The sequence below is a fragment of the Odontesthes bonariensis genome, chromosome 2, assembly GCF_027942865.1.
Source record: "Odontesthes bonariensis isolate fOdoBon6 chromosome 2, fOdoBon6.hap1, whole genome shotgun sequence".
Classification (NCBI taxonomy): Eukaryota; Metazoa; Chordata; class Actinopteri; order Atheriniformes; family Atherinopsidae; genus Odontesthes; species Odontesthes bonariensis.
This window is the reverse complement of record NC_134507.1, coordinates 10,999,418-11,021,084: the sequence shown is the minus strand read 5'-3', so window position 1 is coordinate 11,021,084 and position 21,667 is coordinate 10,999,418. Positions and strand designations below refer to the sequence as shown.

Below are 21,667 nucleotides of genomic sequence, written 5' to 3'. Positions count from 1 at the left end.
CTTCTGTCTGACAGCCAAAGCTCGGCTGGTGTTGGGTCATGCATCTGGACAATGATTCCAATCACATCAGCAGATCTACAAGAGAATGGCTGAAAAAGAAAAGAATCCAGGGTTTGCAATGACAAAGGCAAAATCTACACCTCAACCCGACTGAAACTCTGTTGCAGGAACCACAGCCAATGTCCGCAAAGCTTAACGGAATGAAGTAAGGGTCAAAATTCCTCCACAAAGATGCCGGAGGCTGATAATGTCACACAGAAAACTGATACTTAAAAAGGATTGCTGCTCCAGGTGGTTCTAAGAAATGTTGAATCACAGGATACGCTAGTTTTTCCACACACCACTTCTGCATTTTGGCTAAATTTGGGTTAGAAATCACAGTGTAGCACGTCCTGCGTTGCTCATCTGAAGTTACATTTACCTCATTTTCAGCTCAGGTAGCTAGAAGATGATTTATCATGTCCTGATAAGCAAAACCTTGGAATTGAACCATTTTAATATAACATAAGTTGAACAAATCCCGAGGATAGTTAGTCGACTGAACTGAGAATCTCAACTTCCAAGAGGATCAATTAAATGCCCGAGTGGCCTGTATTGTTTTTCCTGCAACCGAAAACTATTATCACAAGCCAACAGAACTTGTGTTTGGATTTAATTTTCATAGAAGATATTATAATTCACTCATTTGAAGCAAAAAGATAAACTTGGTTTAATTTCACAAATAACATTTTTTTGAGTACAATCAGTATATAGATGTGTAGACCGAATGATGTGGAAGAATTAAAGCCACACGCAGAAAAACTCCTGAGTGCTATACTCAGGTGTATTCTTCTTTCAAACATGTCACTTTACACGGTTATAGGTTAAACAGACTTGATTAAATGCAGATTTATTGTTGAAAAGCGCCCAGGTGGAACCACAGATGGTCTCTCTATCTATCTATATAGAGAGAGAGACCATCTGTGGTTCCACCTGGGCGCTTTTCAACAATAATAATAATAAAATAATAATATATAATAATATAATAATAATAAAAATATATAGAGATATATCTATATCTATATATAGAGATATATAGAGACAACATATATCTGTTGTACAGATGGAAAAAAATGATTAAATGAGAGTCAAATGCCAAGATCTGCAATAGTTAGTCTTCCTATCTATAAATGTGAAACTGAAAAAGGCAGAGCACACAAAAACACACTTCCATGGTGCTGTTTTGAGTTACAGAAATATTTTACTACCTTTTCTTAATACAAGTCGGTAACATGTGTTAGCTTGGCCGCTTACAAAATCAATACATTTGCTTCCAGTGACTCCTGCTGTCTATACAGAAAGAATGAAGGTAATCTAAAAGGATACAAATCATCATCATCATCATCATCACAGAGGCTCGGAGCTCCCCAAAAAGACTACCTGAAATCATTGCAACTATCCGACTGAGAAATGCAGAACTACAGTGTACTCAAAAGAAATGCCGTGACATTGGACTGGACAACAGTGACTTTTTCTTACAGTATAAAATATTCCATTCCTGATTAGCAAGAGAACTCTCGAAAGCGGTCCGTGTGCAGCAGTCACACTTTTACTTAGGCCACAGTTAACTAACCAGAACTTTTGGTATAAACCTACATTCAGCGCTTAAAAACAGGAGCTCTTCGACAAGCTAAGATTTGAAACCATCTCTCTCAGAGCTGGACAGTGTTTGTTATTCTGAGCGGACACATTCAGAGGTTTACAGACATATCACAGGTATAAAAGTGAAGAGGTATATATAAAAAAAAAATTAAAAAAAAGTAATAATAAAATCACCTAATCATGGCCAGAAGAGCACGAGATGCTTCGGTGCCAAACAGTTCTCATTAGTACCACAATGACGTCCTCATACGTGGTGCGTGATGCAATACGACCCAAAGTGTGGGAACCATTTTGGCTCCGGCTGTTGTCACGGCACCCGGGGGGGAGACTCCTCTTATCAATCATCTCAGTGAAAGCGAGATTAGTGCATATTTCCCACAATTATTCGATAAGTTGTTGGGTTCCTTATTATGCTTCAATGATATTAATAACTGGTTGATGGGGACAAACAGTAGTGGTACTTTGCTTCGCCTTTTCTGGGTAATGACGCAGCATGTCGTGTTGTCTCGTCTGAGGCAGAAATAAAACCAAAGCGACAAGAAGTTGGAGAAATCCCGAGTGAGGTAATAACCGTGTGGGCACTGCTTTTCACATTACAATTTGTTACATGGTATTTTGGTTAGTTTTCAAAAAAAAAGGGAAAAAATCCGCATTATATAGCTGAAGCACATCAGAGAGGCGCTAAAGATTTAATCCGCACGGTTCACAAAGAAGAGCGGAGTTCGGAACATGCTTACTGATATGGCTGAGGCCCGAGGCCAGCTGTGGATCTGCCCAGCTAAACCCAATAGTTCCATTGCTCACGAAGCAGCTATGAGAATTTATTTTCCTTTCACGGTTTCTCTTTTCTTGATAAAGACCGGTTCAGGGCTGAACGCACCTGGTGGTGCTCGCGCACTGGTCATGAACTGTAACTGCTGAACTCTCTCGTGCAGCCAAGACCTTTATCGTCCCTATAAAAATGACTCAATTTGAGTTGAAACAATTTACACTTTGGGCATTGAGTACTGACAAACGGGAAACTGTAACAATGCTCAATGACCATGGGAACGTAGAACTTGCTACCTAAATCACAAACTGTCCACATGAAATATGCAAGCACTGAAGAGAGTCGGACAGAGAGACAATAAGATTCTGACTTCATCATTCAGAAAACTAACAGTGGCCACCTAGACTGCATGTTAATATCAACACCTCTACATGAAGACATAAACATCAACAAGAAGACATAATTGAAAACAATAGATAAAGAACCAGTCCCATCGAGAGTCATCTGAAACAGAACCAGGAACACAAACAGAAAAAAAAAAAAAAAAAGGCCTTTCTCTCCCTCTGAGCGACACAAAAGGATCCTCAGACTCTCGTCCTGCAGTCCTCCCGCAGCAGCCGTGCACAGATTTTCCTCTTCAGGGTCATCAGTAGCAGCAGTCCAACAGTCCCAACAAAGGCTCAGAGACCGAACGCCAAAAAAGATCATTTTAACAGTGTAGTGTGTCATGATATGAAAGATAGCAAACATCTTCCTCCACAGTTTAGGGGTCAAGTTGGAAAAAAATAAAAAATTCCATGCCTACAAATAAATATCAAGTCAAAAAAAAAGTCCAGGTTTTTTTATTTTTTCAGCTGTAGTGTCAAAGCTTCCTGGAGTGTTGGTAGCAAAAGTTTTTTTTTGTTTTTTTTTCCTTTAAAGGCTTCTATGGAATTGGAAGAACTATTAAAGACCATCGCATCTGCACCTGCTAAACTATCTGCTGATCTGGAATCTCCTCTCTTGCTCTCGTCTCTCATAAGCCGCTTATCCTGGGAAGGATCTAGCGCAGACAGTTAGAGGTACTGGCAAAGGATTGTGGGGGAGAAAAAAAATAAATCCCTCAGTGCTTTCGATTTGCACGTCATACTGCAGTACCTTGGAGGGGCTCCAGCTTACAGGTTCTTTCATTCAAGTGCAATAATGTTAAAGAAATGCAGAGAACGTCACTCCCCCAATAAGAAAAGGCAACAAAAACTCTTCATATGTGCATTAGTGTCTTCCTTCATTGGTCTGTTCGCAGTGGTTTGGGGGTGGGCTTTAGCCATGTCGGGGCAGAAGGATGGTGTGGCCCTTGTTTAGCCAGAGCAGATTCCCACTGCAGGTACACAGAAGATGTGATTTTGCGAGACCCAACGAAGTAAATGTCCTTGAGAGACAATCAATTTAATCCTTAGTAGACAGTGTGCTTATGTTAGTTAGTGTCAGGTTCCTCGATGGAGGTTGAGATGCTTTGGAGAACTGTCGGTTCAGTTCCAAGTTAAATTCACATTGTCAGTGCAGTCATCAGGTTAAACAAAGTTTTTCTTGCTTGTTCTTTTTCCTTATTCCAGGCAGTGTCAGTGCCGCACTTCATTATCAATGAGGCTGTCTTCACCAGACTGGAAGTCCTCATTCAGGTCGTTTTCAACATTGATTATTTCCTCGTCCTGCGAGGACCCCTGGCCATCGTCCTCGCCGCTGCCTGATCCAGCCTCCTCTGAATTTGGGTCTTGAAGTACCTGAGCGATGTACATTTGCTGTGGGGGAGGAATATGAAATAAAGACAAAACGTTAAGTCTGATAACCATTTCACGTCTCAGAGCATGTTCTACTGTCTCTTAAGGAAGGGATTTCTCTGCTTCATATTGAGGCGTATGACAATATTAAACAAAAGTGACTCAATGCCTACCGCTGCCTTATTGGCATTAGAAATGCACTCTTGGTGTCCAGTCTCCACTTCATCCTGGCTGTCAATCTGGCGCGGAGAACACATAAACAGCATCAGCATATGAATATAAATAATACTGGTAAGGAGCATTGGAAAAATAAAAACACCTATATTCTTGTTACCTTGTAGTTGTGAGCACTTAGATATTTAAAGTGTCCAAAGCAGACATGTGAAAGGCAAATGATGATTGTGATGATCAAAACCACAAAGGTAAACATGGACGTTGCAGCAGAAAACCCTGGGGGAGACAAAGGCGGAAGCGCGTTTATTTAATGGACTCTTGGCCCCAGATAATATTTGGGCATCGCTAGCCATAATGGCGTCCAGTAGATGGAGCCGTTTTCTCACCCGAACGAACAGTGGAGAAGAACAGCAGCCAAAAGAGACAGAGAATAGGAGCAGCAACCACTTGGTTGACAGCTCCAGAATGGATTTTCTTATCCAGTTTAGATGGCAGATAGGCATAGTACATGTTGTATCTGTCTGCTAAGTGTTTCAGCAGCATGTACATCAGCCCTGCACAGAGAGGAGAGACATGGAAATTAGTGGAACTAATCCAATCAGTCTTGTTGATAAGCCTCTGGTTAAGGAACAGGACCACTGTATGTACGCTGCCTGCCCTCTGCAAGTTTCTCCTCCAGTTATTCAATCAGCACTGTCTTGATGTAAAACAATACTGACCGGCATTAACCAGCAGAACTCACCAAATGGGACGATGATTGGACAGGTGATGCTGTAGGTCATAACCACGGTGAACACGCACATCATCCAGGCATAAGCTGCCCCGAACTGGAACTCGTAGGCTTGGTGCTAAGGAGACACAATACAACCGTTTGAATTATTAAAGGTCATTACTAATTTACAGCATGTTTCTTCTTTCATTGGTCTTTAGCAAAAAAAAAAAAAGCAACATGATCTTAACTGCCAACCCCGAGTTACCCCACATGGTACAGACGCACATACAAAACAAGGTAAAGTTGCAGCGACTTTTATAATCAGAGACACAAATCCCATGTGAGATGTCACAGGAATTGCTTCATGTGATTTTATAATTACTTGAACGATGACAGTATTTTTTTCAGTTGATTCACTAATCGGCTTATTAGCTTATCATTTCAGCACAACTCTGAATGACCAAAAACAAGATACTTGGTCCAGCTGGGAACTACAGCCGTAGTGCACGCATGTGCTCATGATTCAACGTTATCAACCCTCCAGGGGCCACGGACACAGCTGGAGAAAAGATGCTCCTGTACATGACCGATTACACTTAGGTGTAAGGTCTCAAACCTATGTGCAGTTCTTCATATGGACTCAAGCGGGGGAAACACTAACCCTTTTGACGTTCCTCCGGTCAGCTACGGAGCGAGCCAGGCAGAGGCGGATCATGTACATAAGTAAGCCAGGGATCCTCAACAGATCCATAGCATTACCGATGAATGCAGATGCAATGACGTAGTTTACAAAGAAGGCTCCGTTGTCAGGAAGAAAAACGCACCTATGGAGCAAAGTGAGACTGCATCAGCGAGGACTGAGGTCAGATTCGGAAAAAGCATTGTTACAGAATTACATTGAATTTATAATAGTAATAATTTATAGCCAAAATATTTTGTCATGTCTGTCTGTCACCTGTGTCCAACAAAGTCACGTTAGACCATCAGTAAGAGTGTGCTACTTACTCAAATCTTACTTTAGCGTCTGCCAAGAATCTTCTGTCAAAAAGCCATCGGAAAAAAACATCCAAACTGAAAAAATATATACAAGGAAAGAATGATATGATGAATACATTTTTAAAAATGATTGTTAAATATTAAATTTCTTTGTATTTCTGGGGGGAACAAAAAGCAAACATGCTATACCTGCTGAGTCCTAGAGAAGGCAGCAACAGGACCATAAAGATCAAGAAAGTGTAGCATTTATGCATTGTGGTCCTGTTCTCTCCAGACCTGAACGACAGAACAAAACATTCACATATATCATAAACCGATGCCGGGCCCTCAAACCTCTTCAAAGTTAAATAGGTGAATGAAGGGAACAGAACTATTCAAAGAAAACGTCAACTTTACCGGGTCCAGTGGGCTTCGAAGAAGGCAGAGTAGTAAACAATGGTAGGAAGCAAGGCGGAGAAAGACCACAGAAGGAGGGTGGGGAAGAACTGGGTGACGATTGGATTCTGGAGGACGATCAAAGAGACGGGGAGACATTTGTGTTAAGAATAAAATCTGGGGAATGCAAATGGGTTTGACTTGCCATCATTTTTTCTACATTTTTGTTATATCTGTTGCAATGTTTGCACTAGTTCAGCATTAGTAAAAACACACATGGACACGCTATGTACCATCACCAATAGATGAAAACTCACATTTAGGTACTCCACTGGTTTGGTAACATTAAACTTGTCCATGGTGGAGATGATGATGGCTGGGGTGGTGAGGAAGAAGAGGAGAAGGAAGAGGACACAGTTGATGATGAAGCAGCGGAGCCACCAGGAGAATCCTCCCACTGACAGATGATCCCTGTGGGAAAAAGGTTAGAGCACCCGCAGTTATGGACACAGCTGGCCAGTAAACTGATACTGCAGCTCAAAAATCAACATATCATTTGCGGTGAGAGAATCTTTCCAAAATGAGCTGGAGTCTGAACTATTCCTGTGTGACTTTGAGAGCAAAACAAATGAACAATTCTGTGTCTGCACTAGTCTGGTCCTGCCAAAAACGGTCCCCCCGCCCTTTTCAATATGCGTTCTTACCAGTAAACATTTTGTGGATCAGGGGCGTAGTTGACAGCCCATTTGTGTGTGTACAGCTTGGCGCTGAACTTAGAGGTCTGGGGCTCGCGACGGCAGTGACAGCCCTGGCACTTGCAAGCATTAAAGTCCTTCAAAATCCTGAGAAGATACGTCAATCCAGACAAAAGGACAGATTTTACAGTCACAAGATGGCGTTGCAATTAGTCAATGCTAAAACAAATGTTCCATTATCTTATCACGAGAGAAAGGACTTACTTTGCAGTTATGGCCTCATTCTGGAAGGTGACGAAGGCCATCCCTAAAGGCTTCCTGTTCACCTTCTCCCTCTCCTTTCTGTAGTCGTCCTTCAGTTGCGCCTCGAGCTTGGTATAATAGCTCACAGCCTCTTCCTGTGGAGGGCAAAAAAGAGCCAGGCTCTTGTTTTTTTAATCTTGTGATCACTTTTGTCCATGATTAATATGAATACAAAGCAAAAAAAATAAATAAATAAATAAACTATATGCTCACAAAACACGAAAAAATGATATAAATAACGTAAATAGCGTGAATAATTGTTCCTATAAGATGACTGTGGTCAAATCTGATTTATCTACAGTAATCCAACAATTTCCACACTTACGCAGTCATCATATTTACAGTAATCTTATTTTCCCTCATCCAACCACAATCATGTGTCGTACCACATGAGCTTTCCACTAAATATAAACTAACCGCTGGTATAGCTGCTCTGTAACGCAAAAATGAATGCAATATCAGTCACAGCCATACAGCCCGTTGTAAATTGTGTTTAAATCCAATTAAATAATTTAGTAGAAATATGTAGTGTAGGCAACTATTAAAAGAGTAGATACAAGCATTACACTTGGCTCATAATACATGTTTTTCCTCGTTTTCCCAGTGCCTTCCAAAGAAAAAATAAAAATCAGATACATGCCTTCTTTATCTTAACCTTAGAATCCTTTAAGTACAGTCTTGTAAACAAGTATTAGGAGAGGGTTGCGTCGAGATAAAGTTGCATTATGTCACTCTGACCTGTTCGCAGCCCTTAATGACACAACAGCAGAGTTGTCCGCAGGGCTTTGGGTTTATCATGGTGTTAGCTTGCTCCTTGGCCTGCAAGTCAAGGAAGAATTTCTTGCTGCGGTCTACCTTCTTCCTGCATAGGAAACAAATCATCAGCTGTGTGAGACGGAAGGAGAGCTATTGGAGCACTTCGGACAATTGCATCACACCCCCATAAAAAGCCACAAACAACAAAAGCTTACTGCTGGAACACCGATACCTTTCAGAGTTGAGATACATCAGCCTGGCCACATTGTAACAGATTCGAGCTTCGAGTACAGAGCAGTTTTCATATGCCAGTCTGTGAAAGAGAGGCAGCGAAGGAAAGAGTGAAAGACGTACATTTTTCGAAGCACAGACACAGACATATACATAAAACTCAATATTCAACATCAGCACAGCATATTTCACAGTAGATCTGTCCCACACAAATGATTTCATAAATTTCATTCGATTTGAAATTGGCTTTCAAGTGTCGTGTCTTTTTTTTTGCAGCAGTAGCTGAGGAAGAAATTGTGGTTAATACTATTAGCCCCCCCACACACCCTCCTACGTAGTCTTCCACCATCCTGACACATGACTTTCTTAATTCCGCTCATCTGGTTTCTATCATGGACAATTACAGTTATAGGCCTGCCATTGTCTGATCGCAGCCATAAGGACCAGGACAAGACAACTGTTTTAACAGGAAAAGGCATGGCTCTAATACATCTTAATACAGTTACCGCACAGCTCACTGCCACGTCGACAGAGCAGCACGTGTTTTTAGAAAAGATACTAACTGCAGGGAAAGGGGAATCAAAGAAAAAGCAGCACAGGGAACGCTTACTCAAAGTGTTGCTTTATCTCTTTCTCCTCTGCATATTTGGAGATGCCATTGACAAATAAAGTGCGTTTCACCTACAAGGCAATTAAAAGACAGAGAGAGCACATCATCATCATCATCATTATTACAGGCCTACAGAAAGACAGGAAAGTGTCTTTCCAAAGTCTTATCATGAAACTATACCAGATCATCCTCCTTGTAGTGCATCTTGGATGTGTGCCGTCTCATACTGTACACCGTCAGTAACAGGTAGAGAAATGCAAAAGTGGTGTGCAGCCACAGTAGTGCATTGCTGGGAGGAAATCAAGGGCAAAAAAATGGATTGGAAAACTGAAGACTTAACAAAAGCATCTCCACAGTTTGGTTTACGCTAAACAGAGGGACAGAATAAAGCAGTACTCACTCTGCATTCAGATTTGCGATAGTGGTTCGTCCAAAACTATAGGCATTGTTTTCTGTAGAAAAAAATAAAACAAGCAGGACAATCAGTTGTTTGAAAGGCTGCCCCTGTAAGGCGCAGCACAAAACACAGCTGCCAACGTACAACATGGTGTGAAAGTGTTCTTTAAGGAAATAATGGAAAAGGACCATTTAGGCCAGCAGTTTCCCCATTACCCAGTGCACAACATGCAGAGGTTTGGAGTTTGCTTATTCACTGAAAGACGGAGCAAACTCCAAGATGGACGGAGCAGATTATCTGTATTCTACTACACTGGGAAGAAGACACACACATGTGCACAGCGCAAGGTAACTTTCACGTTAGTTTCCGAGTGTGTCCTCAAATTTGTATTTCTTCTTTTGAATGATTGTGTCTCCGACTCTTTTTTTTTTTTTGGCTTACACGCAGTGCCAAAATAGCCGTAGGTTTACCATAAGTCTGTCCCGTGGATGTTCCTATCACATAAGACTGAAATGAATAAAAATACTGTTGCTGTGTCAGCAAGCTGACAGCGTTAATCTGTCACAAGAGAAAAGGGGATTTGAAATTTCTGAACGTGCACGTTCTCCCAACTGATCGGACTCCAAGTATTACATCACATTTACATAATGTGCTATAATTATACAAACTGCAGGCTTTGCAGTTGTGTACGTGTCTTTTTTCATTTTTTAAATTGAAACTTTTTCCATTTCCGGAGGCTTTAAAAAGCAGAGAAGGTCATGAGTAGTTTTAGTCAAAAGCCAAAAATGAAAGACAGAACCTAGAAGAACAAACAAAAATAACAAACCAACACAACATTAATAGTGACTACACAATATCATCTGATAGGAGGTTAACGACAAAACTGAAGGTTGGTGCTGTAATGTTAAAAGAATGCAAACTTTCTCTCAGTGAGCTCACCTAGCAGGTTTCCCGAGAAGTTAACAGGCAAGATGATGCCCACAGAGAGCACACCCACTACGACCAGCAGGCCAATGATGTGGCGCTGAAAGGACAAGTAATGTACCGCGTCTTCACCACATTTTTCCCTTATCTCCTCATCCCTTCAGAAAGAACACAGCAACTGCTTTAGAGTCATTCAAAATAGTGGAAAAATCCCATGTCCTGTTTGGTCAGCGGTGCATTTCTGACTCACTTGATGCGGAAGATGGCAGTCAGCCAGGAGCAGAAGCCCTACAAAAAGGAGAGTATATCATAAGTCAAGTGTTGTACCTTTTAAAAAATAATAATAAAAAAAAAAAAAAATAGAAAACAAGCATCATCTCTTTCAAAGAAAATTAGATTTTATTCTACTGCACACTCACTGTGTCTCTCTGGTCAATGTCCACTGAGCTTGAAACTGAGGTGAGGCGCTCATAGCGATCGTTTGTGTCAGAAGTCACGGTGGGGGCCATACTGTAAGCAGAAAATCCATAAGATTTGCATATCGTTTCATGACTAACCGGCAACACCACATTCTTGAAGCCGATGTTAGTTCTTTATTTCTCAAGGCAGCGGGGGTTTACCTTCAGAGTGGTTCAAGTTCACGGCACAAAACGCACACGAACACGAACACATGCCCTGAAATGGAGTGAAGAGATTCCCTCCTGTGTGAGCCAACCATAGGATTTGGGTTGGTTAACCAGCACAGAGGGAACCTCTGCAGTCATTTCATGCAGCGTTAAGGGTTAAGAGTGTACTTTACACAGGTTGAATACACCAACACTGTCCAAGGAAAGGTTGGAATATAAAACATTAGAATAGAGCATTCACAGAGGAAGTAACAGGAACTTAGGGATGACCAAGAGGTAGATTTATGGAGTTTGTCCATCAGAGCCTAAGGTTGTCTTGGATATAACACAGCAGCAAGATCTCATCATTTACCGTTTATAAATTTGCTTCCACTCTGCTGGGAAGACATTGCAGTTCAATTAATAATTCATATGAAGAGGAGCTAGGCTCTGTTGGAAGTGGTTCAGTTCCCAGTCCTAAATGAATTTACGATGTCACTCTGGGTTTTTAAGAGCTCTAAGGGAGTGGAATGAGGAGAAAGCCTGAGGCTGGAATGATCAGTCCTCCTTTCCAACATTCCTTTAACAAGAAGTAACAGATCAACTCGGCACTAACAGACATGATATACTGTAGGTGCACCTAGAAGGAGCTGGTCTATGAGCAACCACAGGAAACATTACCTCTCCCTGTAATCGTCCTGTCTGTGTGGCTCATGCTGCGCGCTCACACAGGAGAAGTTCAAGCTTGATAAAGGAGGTCAATACACAGATTAGCACACACAGATCTGATTAGGACAGTGAAAGAGGACAGGGGCACCCAACGGCAGAAGTACAAGAGTGACAAGGAGAGGGAGAGTAGTTATCAGCCTGACACGTGGAAAAAGCCTTGAGGAGGAGAAGAGCCCAAACCATCAAGAGTGAAAATCAGGCCGAAAACCCACTGCGGAGAGTTAGGTTGACTACCAAGAGGGGAGAGGAGAGAGGAGAGAGGCTGCGAGTCTATGATATGGAGCGATAACGTACTATTCCCGATCGTCCAGACGACTGTACCGTTGATCCATTCTTCTGATGAAAGTGGAAAAAAAAAAAAAAAGAAGCAAAACAAAGCCATTTAGCTAATTTGAGAGGCAATGACCCAGCTGGCCAAAAAGGGCGTCAGTTTGAGAAAACTGGGGAAGCATCCTACACCACCAGCATACCAATGAAGCTTTCCGTTCAATCTGATATACATCATCGATCTATCTAAACACCCTTATGTCCTGTTATATAGTATACATTTATTTTATTTTAGCCAAGTGTCATTGCTTCTGTAGCTCTACCAACAAACCCTTCAAACGTATACATCAAATTAATCGATTGCCCAAGCTTCTTTAACAGGCTTTCGGCAGACTCGTCAGACCTTCTTAAAGACAACGGTTTCAAGCTAGCACAGTACAATCTACAACTACATTTCCTGTCTGTTACAAAAGTGTCCCATGCGGCCGCCCCCCTCCCATCCTCCCACCATGCCGTAACCCCGTTCTCTGCTCACATGCAGCTGCAAAAATAGTGACGCTCCGACATCACACACAATCACAGCAGGGGAATGTAGGTAATGGAGCACTGTGTCAAGCACTTTCCAGGGTTCACCATTTAAGAAGTCTGAAGTGATGTCTGATCTCCATCTGTGGCCAACTTGATCATGTTTTAACTCACTGTGCGGCAGGCTAAAACGAGCAGTGGGATCAGTCTTTCTTCGCAGATGTCTCTGTGGCAGATTCCACAAACATTCCCCTTATTCCATCAGTGTGGAGACTTCAAATGATCCCAATATATCTGGCAGAGCATCGTCATTTAATGGAGGGGAGCTGCAGTCCATGGAGTTTAGATGCAGGCAGACTTTAAAAAGTAATCTAATGAGGCTCTTAAATTGGTAATAAGCCAAATAATTTTTCATCTTCCTCCTAATGAGGCTTTTTTTTCCCAGCAGAAATCTACCCTCACTACCTCCAGCATCAAGGGACACGACATGACAATGTCAGAGGGCATTAGTGCCATTAAAGGAAAAACTGCTGACAGCGACTTCCTGACTGGAGAACAGACCTTGTGATGTCTGCTTCTGTCTGAGAAGTAAAAGCGCCCCTCCTAACAAGACCACAGAATGAACAGCCAGCTGGTGCTGATCACATCAATAATCATCAGCACAGTTAAGACAATTTGCCTAAACAAAAATATCTCAAAGCCGATAATAAACTGAGGAGTAATTTATGCTAAATATGTCTGCATTTGGGTCAGCCCTCATCAGCACAAAATCCGGATTAGGCTGCATCAGTGTGGTTAATGTCACGCAAGCGCAAGATGCAACATTAAAAGAGTCGCAGTTATGGACAGTCTGACGTCCCTACAATATGAGGACATTGTGGCAAAGACGCTTCAACAGCATCAGTGTGTTGGAAGTTGGGTCAGATTTCTTTAACCGGACAAACGGAGGGGTGCTTGTTACCAGAAATCCAGGCAGCCTGGGTTCACGAATACAAGAAACACAACAAGCCTTTTCGGCAATTTCTATTGGTACCATCCAAAAGTGTACTCAAAAAGCAAAGTCCGGGCGAAGCCCTCAGCTGTTAGCAAGAGCTCCCACATTAACCAAACCTTACAAGTCACACTTTTCTGCTTTTTTTTTTTTTAATTTGTTGTTATGTGGCACAAAATAACTCATTAAACTGCCAACCTTGTGTGACATATCCTACATGTTACGTACAATGAGTATCAACAGATGATTCATAAGAAAATCATAGCTTAGAACCATAAAAAAAAACATCAAGGACTGAAATAATCTAAAATGACTCTTTGATATTCAAACAATGGCTTTTCTGTGCCACAAATGGTGCCAAATGATTTTTAACAATATCGCCTTATTTACCAGAAGCAGAAGCTATCCTTTACTTTAGCTTTTGGTTACATTTTGTCCCCGTTGACCAACATACATTTATTACAACCACATTCAGCGACCTGTCCTTTTGACAAGCATGATTATCCCCCCCAACGCTGTCGGATTCTTATGGAGAGAACTCAGAATACATTACCTGTCCGCATCAGTCACCAGGGCAAGGCGCCCGTAGTCCCATGCTACTTTTCTCAGGATAGAAAACACAAACAGCAGTCCCTAGAAGTACAAAACAAATAGAGCATGTTAACACCTCTACTCCCCTTATTTACACAAGAAAAGGGCCGACTTTACAGTAGTTACATAACTGCCTCGAGGGGCTCGTCATATTTTATCTTGAAAAGACGACGACTGTAACAGGCTTTCACTTCATCAGCAGAAGAGGTTTTTGAATCGCTCAGGGCTCTACACGAGACTGACCAAAATACTCACCAAAAAGCACATAAAGTCAAGGGCAAGGACTGTAGGCACCCCGCCGAAAGGCAGCCCTTGGAGCACTGTACTGCGAATTCGAGCAGAGTAGCAGTAGTCTTTGGTTAAATTGGGCGACATTGTCGGGCAGATCTCTGAATCGGCGCATCCCTGCACCCCCCAGATGGCCATTGTTAAGATCAACAGTCCGTACATCGCTCACTGCAGCATGTTGACAAGCTGTGAAGAGGAAGCACAACCATGAGTATACCACATTTAAGGTTCCATAGATGTCTGTCACGAATAATTCTGGAGATACATCTCAGCAGTTACGCTTCCAGTGCAAGGACAAAAAAAACGAGAGAGAGGGCAAAAGGGAAGGTTGCTTCATACAAGACAATGAAACAGAAATGTTATCTCCCTCTCTGAGGCTGGCATTTCTGTCTCGTCCTTAGTCAGATGTTTCGCTGCTGCTTTTCACCACACGAAGGGCGACGGAAAGGAAACGTGGCAGTTTTAAAGCACGATGCGTTTTCTGTTCCTTGTTTGTGCTCATGATAAAATACGTGTCAGTGACATGTGGTGACCTTTAAAATGAATTCAAGGAAAATAACAAAGCAGCTGAACTAACATGCTGTGAAAAAGACTAGATGAAGCAGTCAGTGGGGTTACATGGTACTGACAGGATAAGATAATTGGCTAAATTACGATAAGATTGAGTTATTAAGTGCATGTAGACTCCTTAATCTGACAAGAAATTGGATTGGATCGGGTTACTCGCGATCGGATTAAGACCCCAAGATAACTCTGTTGAAAGTCAAATTAAACATGTTTGCAGACGGGTGAAGCACGTGGTGAATTAGACTTTGCGTTCTGCTCGAGATTTTTTCCCGGGGTCGTGAACCGGAAGTCGGAAGAGAAGACATAGGCCTAAAAAAAAATTTTTTTTGGTTCCGGTTTCCAACCGACCCTGTCAATTTACGTGCGACCCAAATTATTTTATGAGCTTGGGGAAGAAAAACAAAAAAAAGAACACAATACATTTTTTTTTAATGCAAACTATAATTACGTTTTTGTACAGCACCACTTCATCCTGTACAAGGATGAGCGCATGCTCTCGGGAAAACAACGACTTCACGTGAGATCTGCATGCAGACTGGATCGGTAGCGCGTGTTATATGGTTGCGGGAGAAAGATGGATATATGCGTGGTCTCCATTGTTTGTCCATGCAATAGCGTGACAAACAAAATTGTAAGATTGGGTAGGAAATCTTTCGAAAATGTCCTTGAAGAAGTCAAGCAGTGCACTTGTTCATTTGTGTCAGCAGCCGGTGTTCAGTCGATTTCTCCTACTTGTCGAGAATTGGTACTTTGTGGTTTTGCGCATGCACCGAGACGATTTTCTAAGTTTCGTTTTCACGCCCATAATGTTTTGCTACCCTGCGTCTGATTATTTTCTCTTTTAGAAGACATGCAAAGTAATAAAACACTTATCGTATTAACAAGCAGTTAGCTTAACATGCACAAATGGGGTGTCATTCACCATTTGAGTTTTGTATTTGGGACACTTCTGTCTTTATTCTGCTTCATCATTGTCATGAATGCATTGAGAAGGGGGAGCATTATTTGACAGGGTGTTATTGGACTATCAAAATATGCTACCCTCTTAAATAAATCAATTTCATTACACTTTTTATAATTACAAACGAGAGACAAAAACACTAGGCTACTTCTGACGTTCTGTGGAGATCTAGACCGCGGTTTGTTCAGATAGATTTTAATCACATTAAAGGGTCACCCCAACACTGGGAGACCCTCAGGAAAACGATATGGGTTAAACATGGCTGGAATTATCCTATTATAGATAGATCTATGATAATGATCTAAAAATAACAATGAATATATGTTTCCTACTAATAGCAGGCAGTAATGTTGGACAACAGGGCTATGAGTCGCAGAACACCAGAGTGACACTTTAAACTATTTCATTTATTTATGAAATATTGCTTGAGATGTCTTCAATGCCAATGGTCCAGGTTGTATTGACTACATATGTTGTTCATATAAAATGTGTGTGTGTGTGTAACATGCTGGGAGTAACCATTGCTGCTGTAATCAAAAAATAAAATCTACCTATCACTCGTTGCCACTGGAAAAAAATAAAATAAAATAAAATAAATTCCCTACCTACCCTCGACATCAACTGACAACCAACAGGAACCAAACCTTTTTTTTAGGCCTTACAATTGTTGTCGCCGTCGGAAAGAAAGAAACAAGATGGAGAATGCGCCATTGTGCATCGCGTTTGTGCAATAAGCAGCTCATCACAAACGAAATGTAGAGGGACTTAGCTTCATCTTGCTCTTCATGACACGCTTTGTGCCTCTGATTCGATTCATTCACCGCCATATCTCCAAGGATAATTACCCTTGCTTAACTCATTCTTATTGTAATTTAGCCAATTATCTGATCCTTTCAGCGCCATCTAACCCCACTGAGAGTGTCAAGTAGGGCGTTAGGATCAATAAGTCGTATTAGAAACGCATTAATTTAACGTCCTGATCCAGCCAACAATGCAAGACGCTCAATCATCTTCAGACACCAGACTCTTGGTCAGGAAATAAGCATAAAGGTCGCCTTTAAGCTTGGAAGGAGATGTAAAATTAAGGCAAAAATATTGCAAAGATAAGCCCATCCATTCAGTGCTACTATTCATCTGACACATCAGCTCAGGAAGACGGAACATGCCGCACAGCAGCCCTGCCTTTGCAAATTATTACTCTGCCTGCAAACTTCACAGCGAGCAGAAAGGGTGAGAACAATATCGCTTCCACATCCAACAAAAAGTACCTTCTCCACTCTTAACAAGCGTACCGAAAGTCAAACCACAGGGTCACGTTACAAGGCCTGAATATTTCACACGGACTGACCAAAGGCTTGGAGAAGTCACATAGGTGCTCGGTCGATAACAGTTGCACTGCTATACTTGAGCCCTTCTGCCCACCACTATCAGCAGCATCCACAATGCTGCTCATCTGCCCTAACACTAACTCATTTATCCACTCCCTGGAATGTTGTGACATCACTGGAGAGGGACGCAGCCAGAGCTGAACAATAAACCGATAGAGACCACAGGGTTCAAATGGACCGGTCTCAACCCAAGGAGCACACAACATACCCCCGCCTGTGCCTTCAGCAACGCTGCTGCACATCACAGATGCACTGCCAGACTGAAGACTGCAACAACCCCAACTTATAGAGATAGAAGAGAAAAAAAAAAAACACTCAATCATTGAAAAAACAACAAGAAAAAACTCACAAATGTTATTTCTTTTCTCATAGAACATTAAAGATCGTTAAAGATTTAAAACCACAATCCCTTATATCTGTTATGTCCTATTTTAGAGTGAAAAGAAAAGCCCCTGCAGCAAAAAAAACACTGATATAGCTCTTTATCTAAATCGTGTATTCACTGTCGCATTTTTATTTGACAAAATGAACAAAAAATTAAGTGAATAACGAGTTAATAAAAAGGGAACAGTAACAGCAGGATTGGTAAAAATCCAAGCCAGCTAAGAGTCTGTTTCTGATAGAAGAGTTTTCATCCACATCAGTGAAGGAGTGGCATTGAAATTTTAAAAATAGTGTTACATCAAAGACAATTATGGTGAACTGTGATGCGAGCTTTGGGTTGCTGTCCTGAGGTACAGGCCACACTCTTCGCAGTTTCAGTCCCTCGAATGACTGTTTGACTATTGCATTCTTAATTCAGGGATATTCCTGGAATCACTTCTTCTCTCCACTCCAGTAATACCACGTCACACAACACAAACGCATCCAACCCCTTCTTAACAGCTGGCAGCGTTCCTTGTGGTCTTAAAAGATTTTGTTTAGTCTTCCACAGTCCCTGTTGAATCTCATTTCTGGATGCCTTTTAGAGACAGTTGATTCTGCGAGCGCAAATAAACCTCATTGCCTCCTGCCGCTGCTTCGTAAGACCGCAATTAGCTGATCCAGGGAAACAAAGTAAGCTTGGGGTTTGATCTGGGATTTGGCACACACAATGTACAATGGTTGACTTTACAGAAAGCTTCTTTTAACATTCCCATCACTCCATGAAAGCATGAATCAGGGCCTTATAAGCTCTGTGTCACCTTTCCATCTTATGCTTGTTGCTATGATACCTTCAGTCTGGCAGACAAATTTTTCCAAATACAAATAAACATCACGGAGGTGAAGGCAGAAAATCCGACACTTGACCATTCGAAGCTCAACCTGGAATTAATCTGTTTGCTGCAGACAAAGCGTTGTGCTTTCAGTACTTATCTGAGGACAATATACAACTGCCTCGACAAACAAAATGACTACCAGGACAAATGAAAAGGAAAAAAACTAAAAATCATAATCGAGTGGCTCATTCAATTCCGTGCAGGCAGCTGCATGCTCATTAGGCGTTGATCAAACTAATTCAAACAAAGTTAATCATACCATTATCTGAAAATATACAAGAGCCAATAGCAGTAGAGATTACTAAACTTAAACAGAAACTGCGCCTAATCAGGAAACAGTGTGTGTGCACAGAGTTCAATCTCAGCACACTTTGTTCAGCGCTTAAATACGGTGGGCGACGAACTCGCTCAGCAGCTGCAAAGCACCGCTGCCTTGCCTTCTTAACCCAATAAAACCGCATGTAACAAAGTATGGATGAACATTACATTCCAACAGGGTCCTGGCTGTGTTTGACCCTTTTATGTTACCGTTACTGGTGAGCGCGCGGTTGGACAGGCTGAGCAGAAAATTACTACCACAGAAAAGATAGAAGCAACCTACACACCTACAAACAGATATTTTGGGAGTTTATTCAGAGCATTCACCTAATACCAAGTGTTTCCTTACACCACGCGCACACACACACACAAAATAATAAGTTTTCCTGATCAAGTCTCCATCTGCAGGGTTGCTAATAAGAGGAAGAATGGCCGCTTATGTAAACAATACATTTCCACCCATACAGTTCAACTGCTCAGTGAAGTCAAAGTGTTGTCAGACTGCATATGTACACTACTTTGAATAAATTTCATTAGATTTCATCCAAACTTTTGAAATCAAAGTCCACTTTGAGCTGTGAAAGCATAAAAGAGTCTGCTTCATAACAACTTTGAATGAATTCTCCAACAAGGCTTAAGGGTGATGAGGCCGACTCGCCTTCCTGGTGTTATCATATAAATCATTGACATTGCCTCGTTTCTTACGAGGTTTTGATGATGTCAAAGTTTGGTTTCAAAATCACGTCGCAGCATTATGCGTGCATACTCAGCATTTGTTGGCCTATATTACTGACACTGAAATCCAACAGTAGGATCGAGACTAATAATGTCAACATCAGATCTCGAACAAATGAATGTTGATGGGAAGTGACAAAAAAAAATAAATACTGTATCGCTCCACTGAACTACATTTATCTCTGTGAAAGTAATCCAACTACTGTAATTGAATTCTGGAGTCAAAAGACCTTCTTTTGACTGTGAGGAAAAGCCAGCGCCGACTCAAACCTACAGAGCCACAAAGAGCTGTGCGAACAATCAAATCTTTAAGTAATTCATGAGGTAGAGTGCAGAGTTGTGTTGAAAGGGAGTGTGGTTCGAAGTGAAGGTTTTCAGTTTCAGCGTCAAGAGTGTGCCATTAAAACAACTTGGAATGGTTACATTTTAATGGCATCATGTTGCACTTGTAATCCAATCAGCCAATTTTCAAAGAAAAACAAAAGACATCAAACATGGTGACCGCTGGGTTCCAGTATTCAGGACTGAATAAGTCACCGAGTAACTCTAGTGGGGGGGATTTTGTTTAGTTTTTGTCTTGGTTTTTTTTTCTTTCTTTTTTTTAGCTTTAATGAAATTGTTTGAATGTCGTCAGACTGATATTCCATTCTTGAAACCTTCCCACTCATGTTTATCAACCACTGCACAACAGAGTAGCTCATGAACAAAATCTTAAGACGCGAGCAGCCAACTTAAGTTTATCCTTTTATAGGCTCTGCACATGCAGGGATAGTCTTAGAGCGCCTCCAGTCAAGCCTTGACTAGTCATCAGTCCGGGATGAAGTCAGTATCTGTTGGAAAATCACCTAAACGCAGCAGTGCCAGGAAGCTGGGAGGGCGAAAGGAATCGCTGATTTTCTCCCTGTTAATCTGAAGGCTTCTCAGAACAAATTTAACCCGAGGGCCATAGGCAGGCTTTCGAGTAGAGTAGAGTAGCATTTATTAATCCCGAAGGAAATTAAGGTGTCTAGTAGCAAACATATATTAATACAATACAAAATACACAAGGCAATATACACATCATTGCACATATATCAGCCATATAGCTCTTCCATACATTCAGCAAAAAGGCAGATCTCACACACATACACAGTAGGTGTCTATTGTCCAAGTGAAAAGCAGTTGCAGTCACCAACATATATTCCGTTTATAAGTTCATGTACCACAATTACCGAGCAGTTTTCGGGATTATTTGAAAAAAATAAAATCATTCTCGCCTTCCACCAACTTGCTCCTTAAAAGGAGACTTAAATCATTGTCAACAAAACACACATCCAAGGGGCGATCAGCGAGCAAACGTGTGGGCTGTGGCATCACAGAGGAGAATAATATATCGTTAATATCACAGTTAATTTTTTTTTAAACAATACTATAGTTCTGAATGCCAAACGATTGAATAAAAAAAAAACTTCGGCCAAATTTTGGGAACAGATAGTTCAGTTGGAAAAGTTAGCCTGACGCTAACGGGCTGTGTTTGTTCCCTACTTATTCACCCAATGGGATTACCAAGCTCTATTGTACCAGACAACGTAACGGGGTTTGTCGTGAGACACCATTTAACACAAAGCTGCCGGATAAGAAAATGAACTTACCATGCTTTGATACGCAGCAGAGGCAGAAACTGTTACACTTTGCTAATATGAGCTAGCAGCCAACTCTGTAACGGTGACGTTGGCTAACTAAGCCCTCCGATGTGGTGAATAACAGGTGGAGGTTATCTAATAACTTTCGAATAATTTCAATCTAATTTCCGTCGGTTATAAAGGCTACGACAAATCACAAGCAGCTTAGTTATTTAAACTGTCTCGCTAACTATAAGTCCTGATAATCACATCTATGCTGCCACGGTCATGTCTGTCAACCAGCCGGTTGAGCAACTCTCGGTAATCTAACCAGTCCAACTGAAAGAGACGCTAGGTTTGGATCTGCTATATAGAAGTAGACTGCATAGAAAATGGATGCATCTTTCTACGTCATCCTTCATATGGTATCCCGTGTTTAGTTTCTATTTTGTCATTGTTCTAACTTTTCTCTTGCGCGTCTCTATGACGTACAAAACGTAAC

The 21,667-nt window shown here is 41.5% G+C and overlaps 1 protein-coding gene across 3 annotated transcripts; it reads right to left on the bottom strand.

Moving 5' to 3' along the window:
• Nucleotides 1–964: 964 nt before the first annotated feature.
• On the bottom strand, nt 965–21,515 carry LOC142391060 (mechanosensitive cation channel TMEM63B-like). Of its 3 annotated transcripts, none has more exons than XM_075476919.1 (24): nt 21,196–21,515; nt 14,304–14,522; nt 14,011–14,090; nt 11,969–12,010; nt 10,760–10,850; nt 10,591–10,628; nt 10,356–10,498; nt 9,420–9,471; nt 9,200–9,308; nt 9,020–9,090; nt 8,411–8,491; nt 8,161–8,284; nt 7,384–7,517; nt 7,129–7,266; nt 6,742–6,895; nt 6,446–6,552; nt 6,239–6,325; nt 6,059–6,124; nt 5,715–5,877; nt 5,084–5,189; nt 4,728–4,895; nt 4,502–4,617; nt 4,341–4,406; nt 965–4,188 (listed from the first exon to the last, which is right to left on the bottom strand). In XM_075476919.1, the coding sequence occupies exons 2-24, from the start codon at nt 14,496–14,498 to the stop codon at nt 4,009–4,011; spliced, it is 2,511 nt and encodes an 836-aa protein (XP_075333034.1). In that variant the 5' UTR covers nt 14,499–14,522; nt 21,196–21,515; the 3' UTR covers nt 965–4,008. The 3 variants fall into 3 exon arrangements, with proteins under 3 accessions (XP_075333034.1, XP_075333035.1, XP_075333036.1); XM_075476920.1 differs by having other exon boundaries at nt 11,969–12,007; XM_075476921.1 differs by lacking the exon at nt 11,969–12,010.
• Nucleotides 21,516–21,667: the final 152 nt, after the last annotated feature.

Bases quoted from the DNA above. Each gene is read 5' to 3' on its own strand.
- LOC142391060 (XM_075476919.1), bottom strand. From the start codon at position 14,498: ATGTACGGACTGTTGATCTTAACAATGGCCATCTGGGGGGTGCAGGGA. The intron at 10,499-10,590 runs GTGAGTCAGAAA...TTCTTTCTGAAG, and splicing joins ACTGCCATCTTCCGCATCAA to GGATGAGGAGATAAGGGAAA. The intron at 8,492-9,019 runs GTAAGCGTTCCC...TCTCTTTCACAG, and splicing joins GAGATAAAGCAACACTTTGA to ACTGGCATATGAAAACTGCT.